Raw genomic sequence first — 21,465 nt, forward strand, 5'->3', positions numbered from 1 at the left:
GTAAGCCCTTAATAAATGCTTACTGAGCACTCGTAAGTAAGCACTTATTAAATGCTTACTATGTGCCAGGCACTGGGCTGGGTATGCAAAGGTAAAAGCAGTCTCTGCTCTCAAGGAGCTCACATGGGGAGATAACATGCAAACAGCCATGTATGAACAAGATATATACATGATAAATTGGAGATAATTTCAGGGAGAAAGGCTCTAGTGTTTCAAGCGAGATTGGGAAAGGCTTCTTTCAGAAGGTGGGATTTTAGCTGAGACTTGAAGAAAGCCAGAAAGTAGAGAGATCAATGGAACTAGCTGAAGTCCCTTGGTAAGGTAGAAAAATAAGCAGAGTATTTCCTCTTGGGGAGACTGACAAAGCATTCCTTCTTATATCTCAACAGAATCCCATTAACTCACCTCTCCTATCTCCAACTGGAACACAGAGTCCAAATTTCCTTCTTTTTTATTTAGGCTATGAATCTTGTCTGGCAAGTAGTGCCAACGTTGTTTGCTCTGGAAGAAGGCTAATTGGATTGGTATTCTCTCTTCCCCAAGGCATCTTGATATGTGAGAAAAAAATGATTGGATATTGAAGATATGTGAACCCAGAGGCACAACCTATAGTAACTTCCATTCTCCTTTTTATTAAATCATGTTTGCAATCAGAAACTACTTTAATGATGTGCCTTTCAGGGCTGGGAGAAGCATGTGCCGAATGTAGCTATCTTACCTCCCCTGGGCATCAGTTTTATTATCTGTTTTATTCCCCATTATGTGTTAAGGCCATTTCAGCTTTATAATCTGTTGCAAAAATGAATCATTTTTACTGACATTACCCTAGAACATATTCTCCCAAAGGATAACCTGGAATAGGGCTGGGTGTTTTTCCAATTTGCTTCAGCTGCTCTTTTTCAGAGTACTGGAGGGGAGAGGTATGTTCTCCTATGTGGGGATCATCTTGGGATGTTGACTGAATATGGCTTGTGCCTGGATGGTAGCATAAATAAGGTGCCAGGATTCACAGAAAAACATCTAAAGTTCTCTTCTTTTGTGTCCTCACATTTTCTTTAAAAAGGTCTAGAGCTAAATGTAAATCTAACACATAAAGATAGGATAGCTCTTGGAACCATAAGCTCAGATGCTTGTGAGGTGTAGAGGAAAAGTATCTACTACCTTCATTTGCTATCCACTCCCAATATCAATTAATGAGGGAAACAGAAGTATAGATTATAGGGAATATTGAATAATCTCAGTCCCGCATTTTTTTTTACTTTGTAACAGAGACAAACAGAACGAACACTTGTACAGATGTGAAAACCTCCAGCTCTCCTGTCCTTGATCCCTCTCCCTTGTTTCTCCACGCTTATCCCTGAACCAAGTCTAGACTTAGCCCTACTGCCAACAGCTGGAAGTTAGAGTCACAATTCCAACTTCAGAGGGCACAACTGAAAACAATGAGTAGACACTATAGAAGCAGATTTAGGTTCCATATAAAGAAACACTTTCTAACAATTAGAACTGTCCAAAAATGGAATGGGCTGCTTTATGCTTCCTCCTGTCAGTGAAGGTTCCAATTTGGAGAAGTTGGATTGTCTGACCACTGAGGTCCCTTCCAACTTTTAGAATCTGTGCATAATCCACAAATAAGTTAGCTGAGCAATGCTACATGTGTTCTCCTCGTGCTTTTGCTTGCCTTTGAGGTCATATTTACATGGCTTATTGTCCTACAGCAAAAAAGAAAGAAAGAAAGAAAAAATGCTTACGGGAACAGATTGTAGGTCCTCTCATCCAGGCAGATCTATAGCTTTTATGCAACTGTATTTCACAGCTTAAAGAAAGGATGCCCTGGTTGAGGTGGCATATTTCATTCACACCAAGGCCATCACCTTTTTTATAGAGTACGTAACTGTGTATACACACAAAGAACAACTACATAGGCTTGTAGACAGTCAAGCACACGATTCCATATTCCAATAAAATTATTTTATTGTCTAGAAGAAAACAAAATTTTTCCATGGCCATGTGCTGTCTGGTTCTACGGAAAAGGCACAAGGGCAAGAGTTGCTATTCCTCAGCACTCTGACTGGCAAGATAGTCCTGGAGAAGGGCCTGCACCTCTGCCCGCCGGCTCAGTTTGGTGGCCTTGCCCTGAAAGCGGCCCTTCTTCCCAGCTCCTTTGCCTTGTAGCAATTCGGCTACCCTGAAAACCAATGAATAGCATCAGAGACAACCAAGGCCCTTTAGGAAGAACACTGGAAGAGCAAAATTCTTGACCACTTGAGTACTTTACCACTTAAGAGGTATCTCATAATTGTATTCATAACTGTCCCTTTTACATCTCTCTTTCATACCAAACACCTGGAAAAAACTATCTATACTCACTGCTTCTACTTCTTCAGATGTAAGATCCCAAGGTGGGGCCTGGTGACCTAGCCAGGACCAGGCTGTGAACGCTTCTTCCCCTCCTCTTCCTGAGCCTCTACTACTTAGTTCCCAGCAGGTGCCAGATGCTCCCTCCCAGCTGGATGCTATTCCCCCATCCTCTCTCCACCCAGGAGTTTACCCAAAACCTCCATTCTACTCTGACCCTCAAGCCCACTACCCATTTCCCAACAGTCAGAGGTCAGGGATACAGCTAGTTACACCACTAGGATAAGCAGGGTGTTACCAACTAAGATCCTTCTGACAAGATGGTAGCTCACTGGGCCTTACCACATGCCCTACCTCTGTGCTTTCCAGACCTCCCAGAGAATTGCCATTTGACCTACAACTGCCTCCTAAGAATGCCTGGGCCTTGCCACATGTTCTGCTGCTTCATCCTAAGCACACCTGTGCCTTTCCATCTGCCCTGAACTGACCCATCCTAGATGTATTGTCTCGCTTAATTAGAATGAAGTTCCTCAAGAGGAGTGTTGCCTTCTCTTTCCATTGGTATTCTTAGCGCTTAGCACAGTGTTGGCTGATGGTAAGTGAAGTAATTAAGCTCTTTTTCATTCATTCCTTCACTTCTCAATTCCTTGCAATCAATTCAATTCTGATTTCCTAATGGCTAAATCTAGTGACCTTTCTCCAAGTTGTCTTTCTTCTTGATGTCTCTTCAGCATCTGACCTATTGACTGCCCTGTCTTCTTAAATACTCTCTTCTTCCTATGTTTTCTTGACACCACTTTCCCCAGATTCTCCTACCTGCCTGACCATTCCTTCTCATCTGCTGGGTCACCTTCTACATCCTGCCCCTGTTGCATGAGTGTACCTCAGGGCTCTGTCCTGGGTCCACTACTCTTTTGACTGTAACCTCTCTCCTGCTGATCTCTTCAGCTCCCAATTAGCATCTCTATACAAATGGCTTCAAAATCTCAGTATCCAGGTCTTGCCTATCTCCTAAACCTCACTTTTAACCAACTTTGCCTGAAAAACATCTTCCTCTCACTATCTCATAAGCAGTTTAAATTCAACATATCCAAAATGGAACCTACTACCTCTCCTTCCAGCTCCATCCCCCTCCACCCCAATTTCCCTCTTTCTGTCAATGGCATCACCATCTTTTCAGTCAGTCACCCAGGTTCACAAATTTGGGAGTCATCCTCCACTCCTCCCTCTCCCTCACTCCCTCTACTCAATCAGTTGTTATATAATGTCCACTCTACTTCCACATCTCTAAAATCTGCTTCTTCTTTCTATTAGAATGATTCACAGCCCCAGCTGTTAGTGTCCTTTCCTCACCACCTAAAACAACTTCACACATATTTGATATTTACTGATCTCCATACGTGTTGCTTCCCTTCAGTAGAATGTAGGCTTCTTGAGGTTAGAGATTGGTTTTTTTCTGTTTCTATACCTATCCCCAGTGCCTGGTACTCATATATACTCAATAAATGTTTGTTGACTTGAACTGAAGGATTTCTTGTAGACTTACCTGGGTCCCAATATATCCACTGCCTCAACTGGCCCTGCAAGTAAGAAGAGCCCTGCACCTTTCTCATCCCCCACGGTTAAGAAGAGAAGGGTGTCCTAGAAGACAAGATGGAGGAATGAGTCCTAATACCCAGTAATATAAAACCTACCCATTCCCAAAACTATTCCCCCCCACCCAGGGTGGACTTTTCCTAAAGTTTCAGAATCAAACTCCCTGAGCAAAAAAAAAAAAAAAGAAAGAAAAGAAAAAGATCTTCTTTGGCCATAATGCATAATACAAGAAGAAGAAATGGTCTGAAAGCAGTTGGAAGATATAGGGGAGCTACAACATGAGCTTGGAGATGATTACACTTAACAGATGACTAAGAGTGACACTAACATCATTCCAGAGGGGTCGTCCAAAATAGAGGTGGGAAGGATGAAAGGCCTGGCTACGACTCAAAAAATAGGTCCCACAGACAAACAATAAGGGTGTTCCCCCTTAGGCTCCTTCTCTGAAAGGATAGGCATACCCAAAAATAGCAAATGCTAGAGGCCCAGAAACACATCACAATCCGACCTTGGAAGAAGTTAACAGGTTGTGTTTAGACTAGAGAGTCAAATATGAGGAAAGGCCCCTGAAGATGGAGGGATAAGGGAGGGTACCTCACACACTCTCACCTCTATCCCAATCTCATTGGCAATGATATTCATAAACTCAGAGTCACCATCTTTCCTATAATAAAGGACCATTTAGATTTAGAGTTGGATAGAACTACTGAGACATCTAGAACATTTTACAGATAAGGACACTGAGGCCTAGAGAGGCTTAAAGACTTTCCCAAAGTTGCACAAATGGTAAGTTGAAAAGACAGGATTTGAATCCAGGTCCCCAGACTTCAGAACCAACATTACTTCTACCACACCTCATACCCAAAGCTTGCTCATGTAAGGCATCAGAGCCAGGCTGGGGTCAGAGAGCAGTGAGAGTAAGCTGAGTGCTATCTGTTCAGGGGTATCTGTTCTCCAAGAATAGCTGTCCATGGCACACAAAACCTCCGACTCCCCTAAGAAGGGAAAGTCTACCTGAGGAGAGAGAACACATGGTTCCTCCACAGCCTCAGCACTTAAAGATTTGGGTTAGCTTTATTCTCCTTAAGTGGGGCCCCTAGGACAACAGGAGCTTTTCTGGATGGCAGTAGAAGTGATGGGACCGTGAAAGAAGGGAAAAAGAAAATTCTAGGGACATATTTATCACCCTGTCCAAACCAAGATATCAGGCATTTGACACCCTCCCCTTCTCCTTACATTTTACAATATCATAAAGAACTCAAATAAGCAGACTTGTCTTTCCAATGTCTTTAGGCACACAGCAGAAATGTGAAGCACCCCACTCCAGCCCTCCTCCTCAGCCCTGTTGCCAATTTCTGACTCCTCACCTGTGCAGTACAATCACTCCTCCCCTGTCTGGACTGTCTCTAAGACTGTGGGCAGTGAGAATGGCCAGGTCTCTGAGTAGATTCACATTATTCTGAAAATGATGTTATAACTTAGCAATGTAGGTGGCAGGGAGTAAAGCTGACACAAAGGAAGGAGGTAACACACAGTAGGTCCCCCCATCTTCCCTTACCCCTTGCCACCAATCCATATATCTAGGGAATTAACTTTGCAAAGCAGCTGCAGAAATCAGGGCCAGGCCTGGATATTACTTATACTCTCACAACCCAGGCCTGAGGGAAACCCACTGCAGGACAGAATCTATTTCCACTCCAGCCTTCCCTCCTTGTGGCTCTAGCGTAAGTCACCTTCTGGAGCAGCTTGGCTGAGTTCTGCAGTTTCTGAACAGCCTCTGCGTGTTCTTCTACTCCGCACCTTGAGAGACACAAAAATCTGGAGACCCATCCCCCAATTCCCCATCCCAACTACTAGAGGATGAGTTGCTGGGAAACAGTGATGCCTGGCCTCAAACAGTGGTTCCTCCCAAGCCTGAGAACTACAGATTATTGTTGGGGTTAGCAGAGAGAGACAGCAGCTTGAGTGTGGAAGGTCACTTATTCACAAAACAACTGGGGGCAAGGACTGGCCATGTATAACAGCTGGCACTTTTGTATAGTGGATCAAGATTTGCAAAGAACTTCGCATTCACTGTCTCATTTGATCCTCATAACAACTCTCTGAAGTAGGTGCTACTATTATTGGCAACTCAGGTTCAGAGAGGTTATGTCATTTGCCCAGCTGTTAAGTATCTGAGGCATGTTCCAGGTCTTCCTGACTCTCAGACCAGCCCTCCTTCCACCAGGCTGTTCTGCTGGGTGTACATGAGGAACTCCACCTCTAAGAGCACTCTCACACTTAGAAGCTCATCTGATCCTTGTACCAGGAGAGAGAGTAAAGGGGTGTATTCCTCATACTGCAGATGGGGAAACTGAGGCACTTCCCTAAAATCACTCAATAAATCCACAAGAACAAAAAGAGAGGCACCCTACTTGAGTAGTGCGGTCAGGGCCTTTTCTGCTTCGTGACTTCTCTCCATCCACTTCAGCACCCGGTTCCCTGCTAGAAAGACTAGGTTGGTCTTGTTCTTTTTCCCCTTCTCTGTACCTAGGATCTTAATGACCTAGATGGGGTTTGGAAGACACATACAGTGAAGTGGCTTCTGAGAGCAAGCTAGACTCATATTGTCTCTCCAGAATAAGTGAATAGTGAGGTCTTTTAGGGGTCCTACAAAGAATCCCTCATATAGGGACTCAATGCACCTTGCCTACAGAGAAGGCATCTCCAGTAGAAGTGGTGGGACAGACACTCCTCTGCCCAAAGGATTTCAACATTTTTGAGCTTCTACTCGCCCCTCCCCCAGTCTTAGGCTCATCTTGCTCTTCCACCCCACTGATAGGCCTTTTCTGGAACCTCAGCCCTTCCCTCCTCCCCCCACCCCACTCACCTGCAGATCACTGAGGTTTCTCACGTGGGTTCCACAGCACATATTGGAATCAACACCCTCAATGGTGATGACACGGATAGGTCCCACATGGTCATCTGGCAAACCCAAGGCCTTTACCTGGAACGGGTAGGTATATCAGAACTTCTAAAAGGTCCTTGAAAAGAACTCTTTAGATAGCCTGGAGTTGTCACTGGCTAGCTCTTTACCTTCACCTCAGGATCATCTGGGCTCAGTTCTGTCACAGTCACAGGCAGCCGATTTCGGATCTTCTCATTGACACTCTGCTCAATAGCAACTACCTGTTCTGGCAAGACCTTGGGGTTATCCAGCTCTATCGTGCTCCGAAAGCGTCCTAACTCCCTAACCAGAGAGAGGGGGGTTCATGGGATGAGAATGAAATATAAGATTGGCAGCTTGTAGGGACAGAGCTTTCGGGGTTCTTAATCTCTTTTGGGTCACCACACTCACTTTGGCAGTCTGGTAAAGCCTATGGCCTCTAATGCAGAATAATGTTTTTAAATAAATAGGCTTGCAAAGGAATCTAATTATACTGAAATGCAACTAATGCAATACTGAAAAAAAAACAAAATCACAGATGCCCTTAAAGACAATGGGTCCATCAGCCTCAAACACCTGGATTAGAAGACCTTTCTTCCCCTGTCCATCCTTTAGCACAGAGACGTTAACCCATTTTCAGAGCTTACAAAAGTGAATTGAACAAATGCTAGACCGTATTTCATTCCAGGAAATTCCCCTTTCTCTCGCCTCCAAGCCTAGGTCTTTGTTAGGAAAAAGCTGGAAAAGGCTGTATCAAATAGTCTACTATAAAACTGCAAAATGAAAAAAAATCAGAACAAGAAATAGAATACACACTAAAAGTATAACTTTTTTTTTGACCTGTAATTTCAGCAGTGTAATGGAACTCTGAGTGAGAAAACTCCCTCCACCAATGCAGACTGGTAGCTATCCTGAAACTGAAGGTCTTACGATACCTGACTGGGGCAATAGGAAGTTCAGTGACTTTCCCAGGGTCATAGAGATAGTATATGTCAGAGGCAAGACATGAATCTATATCTTCTTGACTCTTAAGAATGGCCTCTAGCCACTACCTCATGAAGTCTCTCTAGTTAGGGACAGGGACTAGACAAGTAGTATAGAGAATTCATGGATGAGGAAATTCCTTCTATCAACACAGATTGGCACCTTTTTTGCAACTGAGTCCTTTAAGAATTGCCAATAGCTTTGAGTGGTTCAGTGAACTGTCCAGCCAGGCTCATACAGCCAGTATGTATCAAAGGCAAAACCTGAACCCTGGTTTTCCTCAATTTGAAGCCATTTCTCTAACAAGTATATCATGCTGCCTCATGATCTCTGTAAAAATGACTATATAAGAACAAAAATTAATAGGAACAAATGGCAAAAGAATTCTGACAAGGATCTCTTTGTAATAGGGAATGACTGAAAAATAGTAAGACATCTTAGGTGTTGAAATTAATTTAAATGTAAACATCTGCTAAGCCAGTTTAGTTGGTTGTATTGATGTTCAGAGTTAAGGTTTTAATAAAACATTTACATTTTTAGTCATCAATCCAATGCCTCTCACTCACCACGATGTTGTCTTCAACCCAAACAGGTGGTCAGCCACAGCTGAGATGAGATGCTGTCCTGGGTACCAAGGGAAATAGATAAGGAGAAAGGAGACTATTAAAAGAGTCTAACATGCAAGGGCTTTTAGATTCAAGCACAGTTCTCTCTACACAAGTGCTTAGCTACATGGGTAGGCACGGTGTTACAATCATCTGGACTGAATTTCCAGGAATGGGGCTAAACTCCTTCTCCACTTCCATTCCCTCGATACCTGAATGCTGCTGCATGTGGTCAAACCTCCGATCCCAGTCCAGCTGCACTTGGACCCGGCTCCCTGGTGCCAGGGGAGTTAGCAAGAAATGCTCAGCTTCAGATCCCCGGCGGGTCACTCTGAGCACTGGGATGTTAGCAATGGAACCTCGGTCATCAGGCTGGGGAAAAAAGGTTCCTACTATGGATTTAGGAAGGGAAAGATGAAGCAGTAATTCACACTCAAAAAGTAGTTTAGGAATTAAAAAGTACACAGTGACCTGTAAAGTAGGAGGTAGGATTTGTCTAGGCTACAAGGAGATAAGAAGGAGAGGTACAGGAATGAACACTACTAGGCCTGCTGTCAGTGGACCCAAGTTTGAATGCTGTCTTTACCACATACTCATATGACTTTGGATAAGGTCACTTAATCTTTCTGAGTCTGTTTCCTCCTATGTAAAATGAACAGGTCAAATGAGATGACCTCTGATCATCCCTCCCAACTCTAAATCCATAATCCTTTGATACCTAGTATGGATTTTTTTTTGGGTGGGAGTAAAATGTTATAATCTGAAGTTCCCAAGGGTCAGAGGTCAAATACAGAGGTAGTAATGGGTCTAATGGGCTCAGGCAATTTCGCTGGCATAATGGCATAAGGAATTCCCTTTACCAATGTAAATCAGCACCTTCTCTGCAAATTATATTAAGAAATCTACAGCCCAGAGACATTAAGCTAGGGGTGGAGGCTCAACCTGGATTCAAGGCTGGCTCCTTAGCTAATAAGAACATGTCTATAGCACTTTAAGGTTTGCAAAAATGTTTCACACAAAACTCTATCTACCACACCATGTTCATTCTTAAATTTTTGGGGCTGAACTGAAGGATCATGGGATCAAAGATCTGGAGCTGAAAGAAGCCTTAGAGGCATCTAGGTCAGGGGTTCTTAAAACTGGGGCCTGTGAACTTTTAAAAAATATATTCTGATAACTAATATTTCAGCATAATTGGTAATACTATATTTTTCATATTATGGATTTAAAAACATTACTTTGGAAGGGCTTCATTAGACTGCCAAAAGGGTCTGAGACACAAAAATGGTTAATGACCACTGATCTAGTCTAACCCCCTCTTTTTACCGGAAAGGGTAAGGAAATGTTAGATCCAGAGAAGTGACCCAAGGCAGGGGAAGGACGGGGCTTGTCAGTTTTGAGTATTTCCCAATACAAGTAGTCAGGCCTTGGAGATGAGACAGAACACAAAGGATTCTACAAAAGCGAAGCGTTAGAGGCAGCTAGTTGGCACAGTGCAAAGAGCACTAGCCCTGAAGTCAGGAGGACCCAAGTTCAAATCTAGCCTCAGACCAAACACTTGATACTTAGTTAGCTAGCTGTGTGACCCTTGGCAAGTCACTTAACCCTAACTGCCTAAAAAAAAAAAAGCACCCAGCGTTTAAAACCTGAGGACTTGGAGTCTAAATTGGCTTTGGGCAAGTCACTTCCCTCTCGGTAAACAGAAGCTATCTCTAACGTCCCACCCGGTAAGAACCTTCTGAGGGTGGGCCCAAGAAAGGGGCGTGGTCTACTGGAGGGCGGGGCTTCTGGGAGGATGAGGGCACGTTGGGGTATGGCTTGAGAGGAGGCGGGGCCTCGGCGTAGGTGGGGTGGGAAGGCTGGAGGCGGGTTTCACACCTGACCCCCGCCCTCAGGAAAGAGCAGCGTATCTTCCAACACCACGTGGTAGCCGCTTAGCTTCTCCTGGTTCTTGCTATCTCCTTTCCCAATGGTCTGCAGCTCCGCGGGCCGGCAAGACAGCACGGTGGTGCTGAACTGCGGAGCAAAGGGAGGATCGTAAGATGGGGCCTGCCGGCCGAGCCCCCGCGCTTCACCCCTCCCCAACCCTTTCGATCTCGAACCCCCGGCCTCAGGTTTCACCTCTCGAGCGTAGCTGTCCCGCTGGCACCAGAACGACATGGTTGCTAGCTCCCTGGCCGTGGAGAACGCTAAACAGATGGCCCTGGCAAGGGCAGAGCTCAAGCCTTACGTAGGACCTGAGTTTCTTTCCTCTGCGGCAGTAGAGAGTCAGGAAAGGGAATACGGACAGTTGCCGGCGTGGGTCAGAATTAGCGAAAACGGAAATCGGGGACTCCTCCCTCCCGGTCGTTTAGTAACCTTTGGCGAAGCTCTCAGAAACCGGAAGTGAAGTGTGAGCACCGGAAATCATGGAGCCGGGCAAGATGGCGTCCCCCAAGAGCTCTCCGAAAGATGCCCAAGTGATGGCCCAAATTCTGAAGGATATGGGGATCACAGAGTACGAACCAAGGGTCATCAACCAGATGCTGGAGTTCGCCTTTCGCTACGTCACCACGATTCTGGACGACGCCAAGATTTACTCGAGCCACGCCAAGAAGCCTGCGGTGGATGCGGACGACGTGCGGCTGGCCATCCAGTGCAGGGCCGACCAGTCGTTCACGGCGCCGCCGCCCAGGGACTTTCTGTTAGATATCGCCCGGCAGAAGAACCAGACGCCGCTGCCGCTGATCAAGCCCTACTCGGGCCCCCGGCTGCCCCCAGACCGCTACTGCTTAACCGCGCCCAACTACCGGCTGAAGTCCCTGCCCAAAAAGGTGGCGGCCCCGGCGGGCAGAATCACGGTGCCGCGGCTCAGCGTGGGTGCGGTCAGCAGCAGGCCCGGCACCCCGACCCTGGGCGCGCCCTCGTCCGCGCCCGCCGTGGCCGTGGCCGCCGACGTCGCGACCCCGCTGTCGCTGGCCGGCCAGAGGTTCACGGTGCAGATCCCGGCCTCGCAGAGCCCCGCAGTCAAGGCGGCGATGCCCGCGGCGCCTGCCGTGCAGAACGTGCTGATCAACCCCTCCCTCATCGGGTCCAAGAACATCCTCATCACCACGAACGTGGTGTCTTCGTCGTCATCTTCATCGTCGTCGTCCTCGTCCTCGTCCTCGTCGTCGCAGAGCACCCCCGCCGAGTCCTCGAATTCATTGAAAAGGAAACACGAAGACGATGACGACTATAACAATTTGTAAAGCACAAAAGCTGGTCCTGGTGTCTGCCAAAGGTGAGACTGGGCTGGAGTGCAGGGTATCAGAGGCTCGGGTTGTGGGGAGTGCCCCAAAAGTCTTAGTGCAGCTTGAAGCTTCTAAATAAAGCAGGAGCTCCTTAGGCTATATCGGGTGTCCCAAAAGTCTTAAAGCAGGTTTAAGCTGATAAAGCTGGAAGTCTCACACTGTACAGGATGGCCCGGCCAAGTCAGCTATAAAAGCCTAAATTTGTACTAGGACTTTTGGAACACCGTGTAGTGTAAGAATGATAGCTGGCATTTATATAGCACTTTGAGGTTTGCAAAGCACTTTCTTACAACTCTAGGAGGTAGGTACTGTTATTATCCCTGTTTTACAGATGGGGATATTGAGGCAGACAGGTTAAATAATTTGCCCAAGGTCAGACAGGTAGCAAGTGTCTGAGGCTGAATTTGAACCTAGCTCTTGCTGACGCCAGGTCCAGGACTCTGTCCACTGTGCCACCTGCCTTGCTTCTATTATTAATGTACGCTGGCTTGGGGTTGGGGGAGGGACGAGATGGGGAGAAAATTTGGAACTCAGAATCTTGTGGAAGTGAATGTTGAAAACTAAAATAATGAATCTTTAAAAAAAATGGAGGAAAAGTGGTGTGGCAGCAATATTTTTCACTGGAATTATAATTGTTGGATTTTCTTTAATAGTGCAGTTAGAAAATATAAAGTAAGAAAGAAAGAAACAGTATCCGGACTTGACTGTGACTCTTTAGCCCTTGTGTCCCTTGGGGCCAGTGTTCTCCAAAGAGCTGTTCTTAGCCCAAGTTCATAGCACTTTAGGATTTAGAGCTGGAAGAGACTTTAGAAATATACTGGTACACTCTTCTCTTTTTTAGATGAGGATCAGGACTGGCCCGTCCTAGTAAATTGTAGGTACTAAATGGATGAGTTAAAATTGAACCCAGCTGTCTTCCAATATAGCTTACCAGGTGATGACAATGAAAGGGTCTGAGCCAACATGGGATGGCTTGAGAATATTAATTCCCAAACATAGGAAAAATTCCTTATTGCAACAAGTTCACAGAATCAGTGTTTCAAAGTTGGAATAATAATAATAGTGATTAGGATTTACATAGCTTTTAAAGGAAACTGAGGCTGACAAAGGTTAAGTGACTTGTTTGGGGTCACACCTAAATAAGTGTCTGAGACAGGATTTGAACTCTGGTCTTCCAGATTTATACACAACGCCTAGGGGCCTTACTTGAAGGAGTGCTCAGTGGCTATCTAGTCCAACCTATACCCAAAAAGGAATCCCCACTATAACATATCAGAAAAGTGGTTATCCAGCCTCTTATTGCGGATGCTCCCCTCCCCCACTACCCGCTCTGTAACTTCTACCTATTGCTCCAGTTCTGGCCTCTGGGGCTCAACAGAAAAGGCCAGTCTGCCTTTCACATGACAGCGCTTCCAAAACTTGAACTTAGTCAATATGTACCATTCTCTCCCTCTCCCTCTCTTTCTCTTCTCCAGGCTAAACATTTCCAGTCCATTCAACTATCCTCATACGACATGGACTCAAGACCCTTCACCATCATGCTCTTTGGACAACATCCTGCTTATCAGTGTCCTTCCTAAACTCTGGTGTCATGGCGAAACCCAGCTTCCAGCAGAATTCTTGATATTACTGATGTTTCCTGAGAGTGTTGTTTCCTTTGGGAAAAAAGCATCCAATTTCTTTTGCCTCCTTTCATGCCCCACACATTTTCTCATTTGAAAAAACAAGCCTCCCTCTTCTCAGAAGTGGATCACTGTCTGGCTGAGGCCAAAGTTATGAGCACCATCCAAATGAACTTCTTCTGATGCTCCTTTTCACAGGGAACCCCATCATGTTCTGGGTGCAGTGAAATTAATCAGAAACCTGAGCAAAAACCACAGCAGCCCAGTTTTGAGAGAGATGCTTCATGATGATACAGAGGTGACCCTTGGTTTTTAAGGCAGTGAATAAACATGCAATCTGGCAGGTCCTTCCTATCTGGGAAGGCTTTAAGTGTATCCTCAGAAATAAACGTTACCTGCTGTCTGAGGACCAGCCCAGCTAAGTGCAAAAGAGGACCATCATAAAAATGTAAAATGACTCTCTGCTCTGTGCAGCAGAGATAACTTCCATGGCGATGGGGGCAGAATGGCGGGAAAGGAACACTTAAGACTCGGTTCTTAGACTGTCTAGACAATTTAACTGTCTTAAGTCTGCAGTCTCTGTTTACCTATGATAATACTGGAGGAACCTGAAACACTCAGGTGCACATTGTCATTACAAATGTAAGCCAGAAGACACGAAGTTATTGGTTAAGTGGGAACAGGTTTGTTTCATTACGTACCCAAAGGCAACAAGGAAAGTCATTCTGTGGGATGTGACCTTAGAACTCTGTGTCTCCTCTTTCTTCAGCTCCCTCAGGGAGAGGGAAAGTCACTACAGGTTGAGAACCTGAATTATAGGCATAAATGAGAATTGGATGGTTAAGAGCAAAAGCTACGAAGCAGCACATATCTTGTGATCAAATGATTCTCCTTTGGGGAATTATACCCCAAGGAAATAACTTTAAAAAGTTATTTTACAAAAGTCGTCATAGCACTGTTTATAAAATTGGAAACAGCCCCAGTGACCAACAATAGGGAAATGGCTCAATAGCCTATGGATACCAATATGCCAGTAGTTTGCATTTAGATAGCACTTTATAGGGCACTTTCTTCACAGCCTGTTTGTACTGTTACCCCATTTTACAGATGACCAGGCTTACAGACTCAACGTTGAGTGAGTTGCCTATGGTCATACTGCTAATTAATGTCAGATCTAGGACTTCAAGATCTCGGCTTTAAATCCAGTGTTCAATTCACTATATAATTATGAAATATGTATAGTGTATTGAAACACGCAAATGGTGTATGTGAAATCATGTTAAGTTTAAAAAAATACATGAAAGAACTCTTCAGAAATGTACATAGATTTACAAAGGTGGGAAGGAAATATGGAGGGATGAAGATAGCATGTTCATTTTCTTCTGTAATGTTGCTTAAGTTCCTAATAAAAGAAAAAAATTACAAAAGTTTTAGTGAAATATGCTTTGCTCTTTGCCTTTTCCCTTGCCATATACACAAACATGAGAACTCTTAACGAGTGGCCAGAAACTTAAAGACTGATAATAGAATGGCATGAAGGCCCCCAGTAGCCTATTTCTTCTTTGCCATCCTGTTCAGAAACAGTTGGCAAAGTCACATCTCTGGTGAAGGGCCTAAGAGAAAGAGCTTGCTGGGAATGTAAATGTTAAAGGTAGAGGTAAACTGAGGAACCAGAATTGTTTCACTATAGGCCCATAATACAGCCAAAAAGAGAAAAGACCCCAGCATTTCATAGAAAATGGTTTCCAGATCCCTAACCATCTTTTTCACAGAGAAATTACCTGTCATATCTTCACCACTGGATTCATCCTAGAAAAGAACAGAGGCTAATGTTGGGTCAGGGAAGAGAAAAGGCATTTGTATTTATATGCCCAAATGGGGCAGGAAGGAAGAAGACCCTGCTGGGGATACCCACAGAAGGAAGGAGAAAACCCATTCAAGCAGCTTTTTCTTTGCTGTCTGGAAGGAAATTGGAACTAGAGAAAGCAGGCTTCACTGGGGAACATAGCATCTAAGGGCCATAACCAGAAAGCAGAACCAATTTCACTGACAGAGTCTCATGAATTAAGCTCTATCAGCTCCACTTACATCCAGGTCATCCATGGCAGGGGGAGGTCCCTTTGCACTCGCTTTCTTTAAGAGCTGGAAAGGAGACAGGAAGTCACCGGGAGAAAGGGTATCTAGATGTCACTGATCAAAAGAGTCAGCAAAACCCTACATGACAGCAAGCTAGACAGAACTTAGAGAAAATGACAGGAAGAGACATACAAACCCAGGCACAGACATGAAACTGGCATCTTCTCTCACCTCTGCGTAATGTTCCACCTGAGCTAGCTCCACCTCTTCATCCCCTTCCCAGTCTCTCCAGTTATCAAAGTCCACAGATAGCCACACGGGCTACAAGAGGAGAGAGACACTGAAAGTCATTCAGTAAGCATTTATTAAGAGTCTGCTATGTGGGCTCAGATTCTTAAGATCTGGCCCATTTGCATTAGCAATACAAATGCTTAGATTCCTTAAGAGTCTGGCCAATATGACAGATGTTCTAATAAACCTCGTCTTTAGCTGGAAAAAAAAAAGAGTCTGCTATGTGGCAGGCAACCTGTAAGGTTCTGGGATACAAAAAAAGCCGAAAATAGTACAAGGGACTTAGATTCCACCATGAGAAATAACAAAGCAAATACCATGAAGAGGATCAGGGAAGGCCATATGTAAGAGGTGGCTCTTGAACTGAGTTTTGAAAGATGCTAAGCATTTTAAGAGACAAGGTGAGGAGGAATTTCGTTCTATATATGGGGAGCAACCTCTACAAAGTCATGTTGATGGTAGAGAGGATGTCCTAATGGAGCAACACCTACCCATTGCAGGCTAAATTTGTTTTTCCTTAAAAAGAAATTGAAGGTGGGGGAGAATCTGGAACTCAAAATTTTTAAAAATGAGTATTAAAATTTTTTTTACATGTACTTGGAAAATATGATTTTAAAAAATGTTGTTTTTTTTAGTGTTGAAACCATTTTACAGATTTAATTGCTTCAGGGGGTTAAAGGTAAAAGGCTGGTGACTTAAATACACAAGGAATCAAGAGCTCCTTCCTCAAATATGACATCTGGTGTGTGTGTCAAAATATTTTGATATTTTGGAGATAACCTGTTTTCCAGAGCTAGGGCCTGGCAAGCACTCTGTGCTCTGAGTTTGGCATAACAGTAATCCTTTGTGCCTTGGAATGATCTCACCCTCTAGTAAAGTACATTGCTTGGACCAGCACCAGGTGTTCATAAGGAATTTAGTTTCCCTTATTTCCCAGGGCAGTCCATGACATGTTCACAATCCCTATTCCTTGTCGCTGACAGGTACTGAATTCCCATCACAGAACTCTGGTCCTGTGCCTCACGACACCCAAGACTTGAGACAATGGCTGTTCCCATGGGACCCAAGAACAACTGTATTGTCCCAAGAAATGCTAACCATGAGAACTGTCTCAAGATCTAAGAATGATTATGTTGTGAGCCAGCCCCTTTCATGTATATAAGTGGCCCCAGCCTTAGCACTCTTAAGTCCTTGAGAGGGGAATCTTCCACCAGCAGGTGTCCTTTTCTTCACTCTGAAATGAATTAAACTTCTGTTTGTGTCCTGACTTCTCCTGTGTCTAGCCTGCTCTGTTTTGGCTCCAACCACCCACAGGTTAGAGGCCAGTTCTGGTACAGTTGACACATGCCAGCATGGCAGATGTGGACTTAGGGAAGGTGCACCAACAATAGAATCAAAGCAGTATCCTTGCTGACCATCCTTTCCATACTATGGCTAAATAAACTTTCTTTTCGTAACTGTCAGATGAATTACAAGTATATTATTTCATTCCAATCTGGAATGTGAACCACCATGTCAAGTCTAACTCAGGCCAGTCAAAGGTTGCAGACAGGTCAAGGGTGAAGACTGAGAAAAGGCCACTGGATTTGTCAATCACTGGTAACTGTGGAGAACACTGAAGAGGCCAAACTCAAATTATAAGGCATTAAGAAGTAAGATGTGCTGAAAGAAATGAACATGGGTTCAGAGAAGCATGAAAAGACATGAACTAATGCAGAGTGAAGTAAGCACAGCCAGGAAAACAAAACATACAATGACTACATGAATGTACATGGAAAAAAATAGCCACAAAAGAATCTTGCAAGATTATAAAGAAGATTATAAAGAACAAGCTTGGCCTCAAAGATTTATGAGAAGATGCCTCCCTAGCCTGACTCCTATGCTGGAGGGAGAGGAGTGTTTGAGGGGACTGAGAGTACACTGATATGAAAGGTGGCAGACAACGTCATGTTTTTGCTAAGTATTGATCAATTTTGCTGATTTCTTGTTTTTAATTTTTGTTAGAAAGAATGGATCTCTGAGAAGGAGGAGGAGTTGGGATAGAGGAGAAAATCTAGACAATGTTAAAAGATATCAATAAAAAGGTGTTTTTTTTAAGCAAGACGAAGGACTTAACAGTCTACTAATGAAGATAACAGACATGTATGTGAAAAAGTACAGACAATACAAACTTCCTCAGATGAAACCTGGCCCTTCGAGGCTGAGGAAAATGGATATCTGATTGTGATTCCCAACCTGGAAATCAACTCCCCCTTCTTTCTCGCCTCCATATCCAGTCAGTTGCCAAGTCTCATCAAGTCTACCTCCACTGCAGCTCTGTCCTCTTCTCTCACATACCTGCCAGTCCAGGGTTTGAGGCCTAGAATAACAGCTTCCTAATTAGCCTCCATGCCTCAATCTATGCTCCACACAGCTGCCAAACTGATACTCCTACATCATGGGACACTTATTAGCTGTGTGACCCTGAGCAAGTCACTTAACTTTCATCTGCCTCAGTTTCCTCAACTGTAAAATGGGGATGATATATAACATCTGCCTCCCAGAGTTGTGAGGATCAAATGAGATAACATCTGTAAAGTACTTAGCACAATGCCTGGCACTTAGAGGTTACCTAATAAATGCTTCCTCCTCTTCCATCCCTCTCTTTTCCTTTTTTTCCCTAAGTTGGACCATGTCACTCCCTTACTCAATAAATCACAGTGGCTTCCTATTACTTCCAGGAGTACATACAAAATGCTGTATGACATTCAAAACCCTAGCTTTCTCCTACCTTTCCATTCTTCTTATGTCTTATTCTTTAATCACTTATTCTTTGATATAGTGACACTGGTCTCCTGGATCTTTCACGAATAAAACACACCATCTCTCTGTTCCCAGCATTCTTTCTGGCTCTCCCCTATGCCTAGAATGCTCTCCCTCTGATGGGGTACTTGGGTGCTTGTACTGGGAACCCAATTCCAAGACCATATTTCTCCCTAGCTTCAGAAACAGTAGCCCCGGTAGTTTCTCCCCAGCCCAAGGACACTATGCCTAGCAATTACTTGTGAGTGGGCCTCAGCAACACACTTATCTCTCTCCCTGATGCAGTTACAAACCACACCTGTAAGAATTATTAGCTTGAACTGGCTTCGTACTGGGGTCATAAAGTTATTGCAAACTTATTCCAAACACTGGACTATCTATACCAACTCCCTACCTCATTATCTGCATCCCGGACTCCTCATGTGTATCCTAGACTTAAGATATAGGTATACTCCCTGCATCTATCTTGTCAAACAAGACATTGATTGGTGGCAGACTGGGTAATCCTCATTTGGCCCTGACTACTAATTAATTTAGTGAGGTAGCAGACCTAAAAACCACACCTCCCTGTAGCCCCTCCTTGGGCTTTTCCTAGTGAACTCAGGGTAAAACGCCTTCGAAGTATATAAAAAAGTGCATGTTCCTTTAAGAACTGACCACTCCTTAACTAGTCCCTAATCCCACCCGGAATCACCTAGTTAGCATATTTGGCACCTGTTTTACTATAGTTTATCCTATATAAACTTTAACTGAACCCCTCTAAGGTCATAGGTTCCTTAAGAATCCTTGTCCGCTGAAAAGCTTGCCAACTTGACTTAAAGAATGCTTGAGTCTGTGAATTCATTCCAGATGACCTGTCCTGTACTCCAGTCTTTGAGGGGTCTCTTGACCGAAATACCTCCTCTGTTCCAACCGCTATCCTCCCTGGCTTCAAGTCCCAACTAAAATCCCACCTTCTATGGGAAACCCTCCCTAAACGTTCAATTCCAGTGGGAATTAATTTATTGTGTTAATTATTTCCTATTTATGCTGTATATAGCTTGTTTGTATATATTTGTTCACATGATGGCTACCCCATTAACCTGTAAGCTCCTTGAGGGCAGGAACTGATAGTTTCTTTGCCTCTTTTTTATCCCCAATGCTTAGCATCGTGCATGGCACATAGTAGGTATTTAATAAATATTTACTGATTGATGAATTGATTGAAAGAAGCTTTAATGACTATTGCCTCTAAGATAAAAATATATACCTTTCCATTTGGCTTTTAAAGCCCTTCACAATCTGTTTTAAACTGCCTTTCCAAGCTGATCTATTCCTCTTCTTCATATTCTGCATTCTAACCAAGCTCCTCTCCACAGACGTTCCCTTTTACCCCGTCTCTCTAGGCTATCCCCACCTCAGCACCCATAATTGCGCTTCCTTCTCGTTTGTGCCTCTTGGAAATCTCCACCTTCCTTCAAGCCTCAGCTCAAATGACTCCTTCCACCAAAAGCCTTTCTGATCCCCTCCACTGTTAGTGCCTTTCTCCCTGCCACACTCCTTTGTCTTTATCAGTATATATCTTGTACTTGTTTGTCTGGGCATTGAAAGCTGTCCTGGGATCCAGGAAGACCTGCGTTCAAGACCTGCCTCTTACACAGAGTGGCCCCTCTTGGTGCTCCAAGTGGCTGCTAAAGGAGGTGTTGCTCTTCCTTACAAACCCCGGGCTAGTCCCTATCCCTAGCAATATTAAATTGTATTCCAAGAGACTGTAAATGCCTTGAGGGGTCATTGTTTCCTAGCACATTACTAAAAGCTTCCGGAATCAATCAAAACCAAATCTCTGCATACTTAAGCTCCAAACCCACTCACCTTTATGTCTTCTTTGGTGAGCCGAGGCCAGGCTACCTTCTCCTTCCATTTTCTTACAAAGCAAGTGATGGAGCGGCTTGAACGTTTATCCTGAGAATCCTAGGACAGGCAGAGAGTTGGGGTGGAACTTCTTTGTCCTAAAATGGAGTCTCTCCCTCCCCTTTCTGTCATTCTCCATGCCCCCCAACTCCCTTTACCTTGGAGTTCACCTTGGCATAAAACTCAATCTCATTGTACATCTCCACACCGTCTGCATTCTTGCAGCTGGGGAGACAGAAAAACGGGTAGGGAGTGGGAGCTGACCTGAATGAGAAGAAAGACCCTGTGGGAGATGCCCTGTCCCAAAGTCAGCAATGACCCTTACCTGAAAACAATCCGGTGATCCTCAAGAAGCACCTGGACGTCAGTGCTGTCCTCTACACAAAACTCCATGAACACATACTTGGGACGGTCATACCACAGAGTCCGGGCATGCTGTCTGGAGAGGAGAAGGGGATGGGACAGGCATGAGGAGGGAGTATGAGGGAGATCTGAATCACACCGTCCAGAAAGGAGAGCAAATGGGAGGGGTCAAATTGTGGGAACCCCAGAAGGCAGAGCTTTCAGGGAGATCCTCTGCTTTCTTCTAACTGCTCACCCTCCTACCCCCACGTTCCGATCTCCGGGGTCTTGGGCTCAGTGAAACCAGACCAGCTAGAGGTGCCGAATCCTGAGGTTTCTGGACTCCCCTGGAACATCCAGAGAGGCGCCAGGGACACTTGCGGAAGGCAAGAATCTGAAGAGAACCTGGCCGGGTGGGCAGGGGACACTCACCGTGCCATGGCGCTTCTGGCTTCGTTATTTTGGGCTTCTGAATGCAGCCCCTTCCCCCTTTCCCCTGCTATCTTTAGAGCCAGGTGCCGCCCCCAACAGCTGTGTTCCTTATATGGCTATAAGAAGGGCAGGCAAGGGACTACGCGGTCCAGACGCCTATGGGGTAGGGGTTTCAGATGGGAATAGAGAGAAAGCGCTAGTCCTTTCTGCCCTTTCTAGTCTGCAGGCAATCCTTCTAGAGCCACGTGCAAGAGTCTCTTTCCCACCCC

General features: G+C 44.7%; 2 protein-coding genes across 4 annotated transcripts; one reads left to right on the forward strand and one right to left on the reverse strand.

Annotated features, from left to right (window-relative positions):
• Positions 1-1,956: 1,956 nt before the first annotated feature.
• PTGES3L (prostaglandin E synthase 3 like) lies at positions 1,957-21,414 on the reverse strand. Of its 3 annotated transcripts, XM_078156059.1 has the most exons (17): positions 21,197-21,306; positions 20,748-20,861; positions 20,581-20,647; positions 20,384-20,482; positions 15,671-15,760; positions 15,452-15,505; positions 10,348-10,485; positions 8,682-8,841; positions 8,431-8,488; positions 7,030-7,183; positions 6,824-6,940; positions 6,369-6,499; positions 5,688-5,754; positions 5,322-5,413; positions 4,564-4,618; positions 3,905-3,999; positions 1,957-2,188 (listed from the first exon to the last, which is right to left on the reverse strand). In XM_078156059.1, the coding sequence occupies exons 1-17, from the start codon at positions 21,202-21,204 to the stop codon at positions 2,053-2,055; spliced, it is 1,635 nt and encodes a 544-aa protein (XP_078012185.1). In that variant the 5' UTR covers positions 21,205-21,306; the 3' UTR covers positions 1,957-2,052. The 3 variants fall into 3 exon arrangements, with proteins under 3 accessions (XP_078012185.1, XP_020828324.1, XP_020828326.1); XM_020972665.2 differs by lacking the exons at positions 15,452-15,505; positions 15,671-15,760; positions 20,384-20,482; ... (1 more) ...; positions 20,748-20,861; positions 21,197-21,306 and adding an exon at positions 10,591-10,675; XM_020972667.2 differs by lacking the exons at positions 1,957-2,188; positions 3,905-3,999; positions 4,564-4,618; ... (6 more) ...; positions 8,682-8,841; positions 10,348-10,485 and adding exons at positions 14,627-14,765; positions 15,145-15,172 and having other exon boundaries at positions 21,197-21,414.
• On the forward strand, positions 10,878-14,802 carry LOC110198404 (transcription initiation factor TFIID subunit 9-like). Its single transcript, XM_020972666.2, has 2 exons — positions 10,878-11,731; positions 13,217-14,802. The coding sequence occupies exon 1, from the start codon at positions 10,878-10,880 to the stop codon at positions 11,697-11,699; it is 822 nt and encodes a 273-aa protein (XP_020828325.1). The 3' UTR covers positions 11,700-11,731; positions 13,217-14,802.
• Positions 21,415-21,465: the final 51 nt, after the last annotated feature.

This window comes from Phascolarctos cinereus, unplaced genomic scaffold, assembly GCF_003287225.1.
Source record: "Phascolarctos cinereus isolate Bilbo 61053 unplaced genomic scaffold, phaCin_HiC Scaffold_5;HRSCAF=322, whole genome shotgun sequence".
NCBI lineage: Eukaryota > Metazoa > Chordata > Mammalia > Diprotodontia > Phascolarctidae > Phascolarctos > Phascolarctos cinereus.

Coding starts and splice junctions, on each gene's coding strand:
- LOC110198404 (XM_020972666.2), top strand. CDS start 10,878: ATGGAGCCGGGCAAGATGGCGTCCCCCAAGAGCTCTCCGAAAGATGCC.
- PTGES3L (XM_078156059.1), bottom strand. Junction 10,486..15,451: donor CTGCCATGGATGACCTGGAT/GTAAGTGGAGCT, acceptor TTTGCTCCGCAG/TTCAGCACCACCGTGCTGTC. Junction 6,941..7,029: donor CAGATGATCCTGAGGTGAAG/GTAAAGAGCTAG, acceptor TACCCGTTCCAG/GTAAAGGCCTTGGGTTTGCC.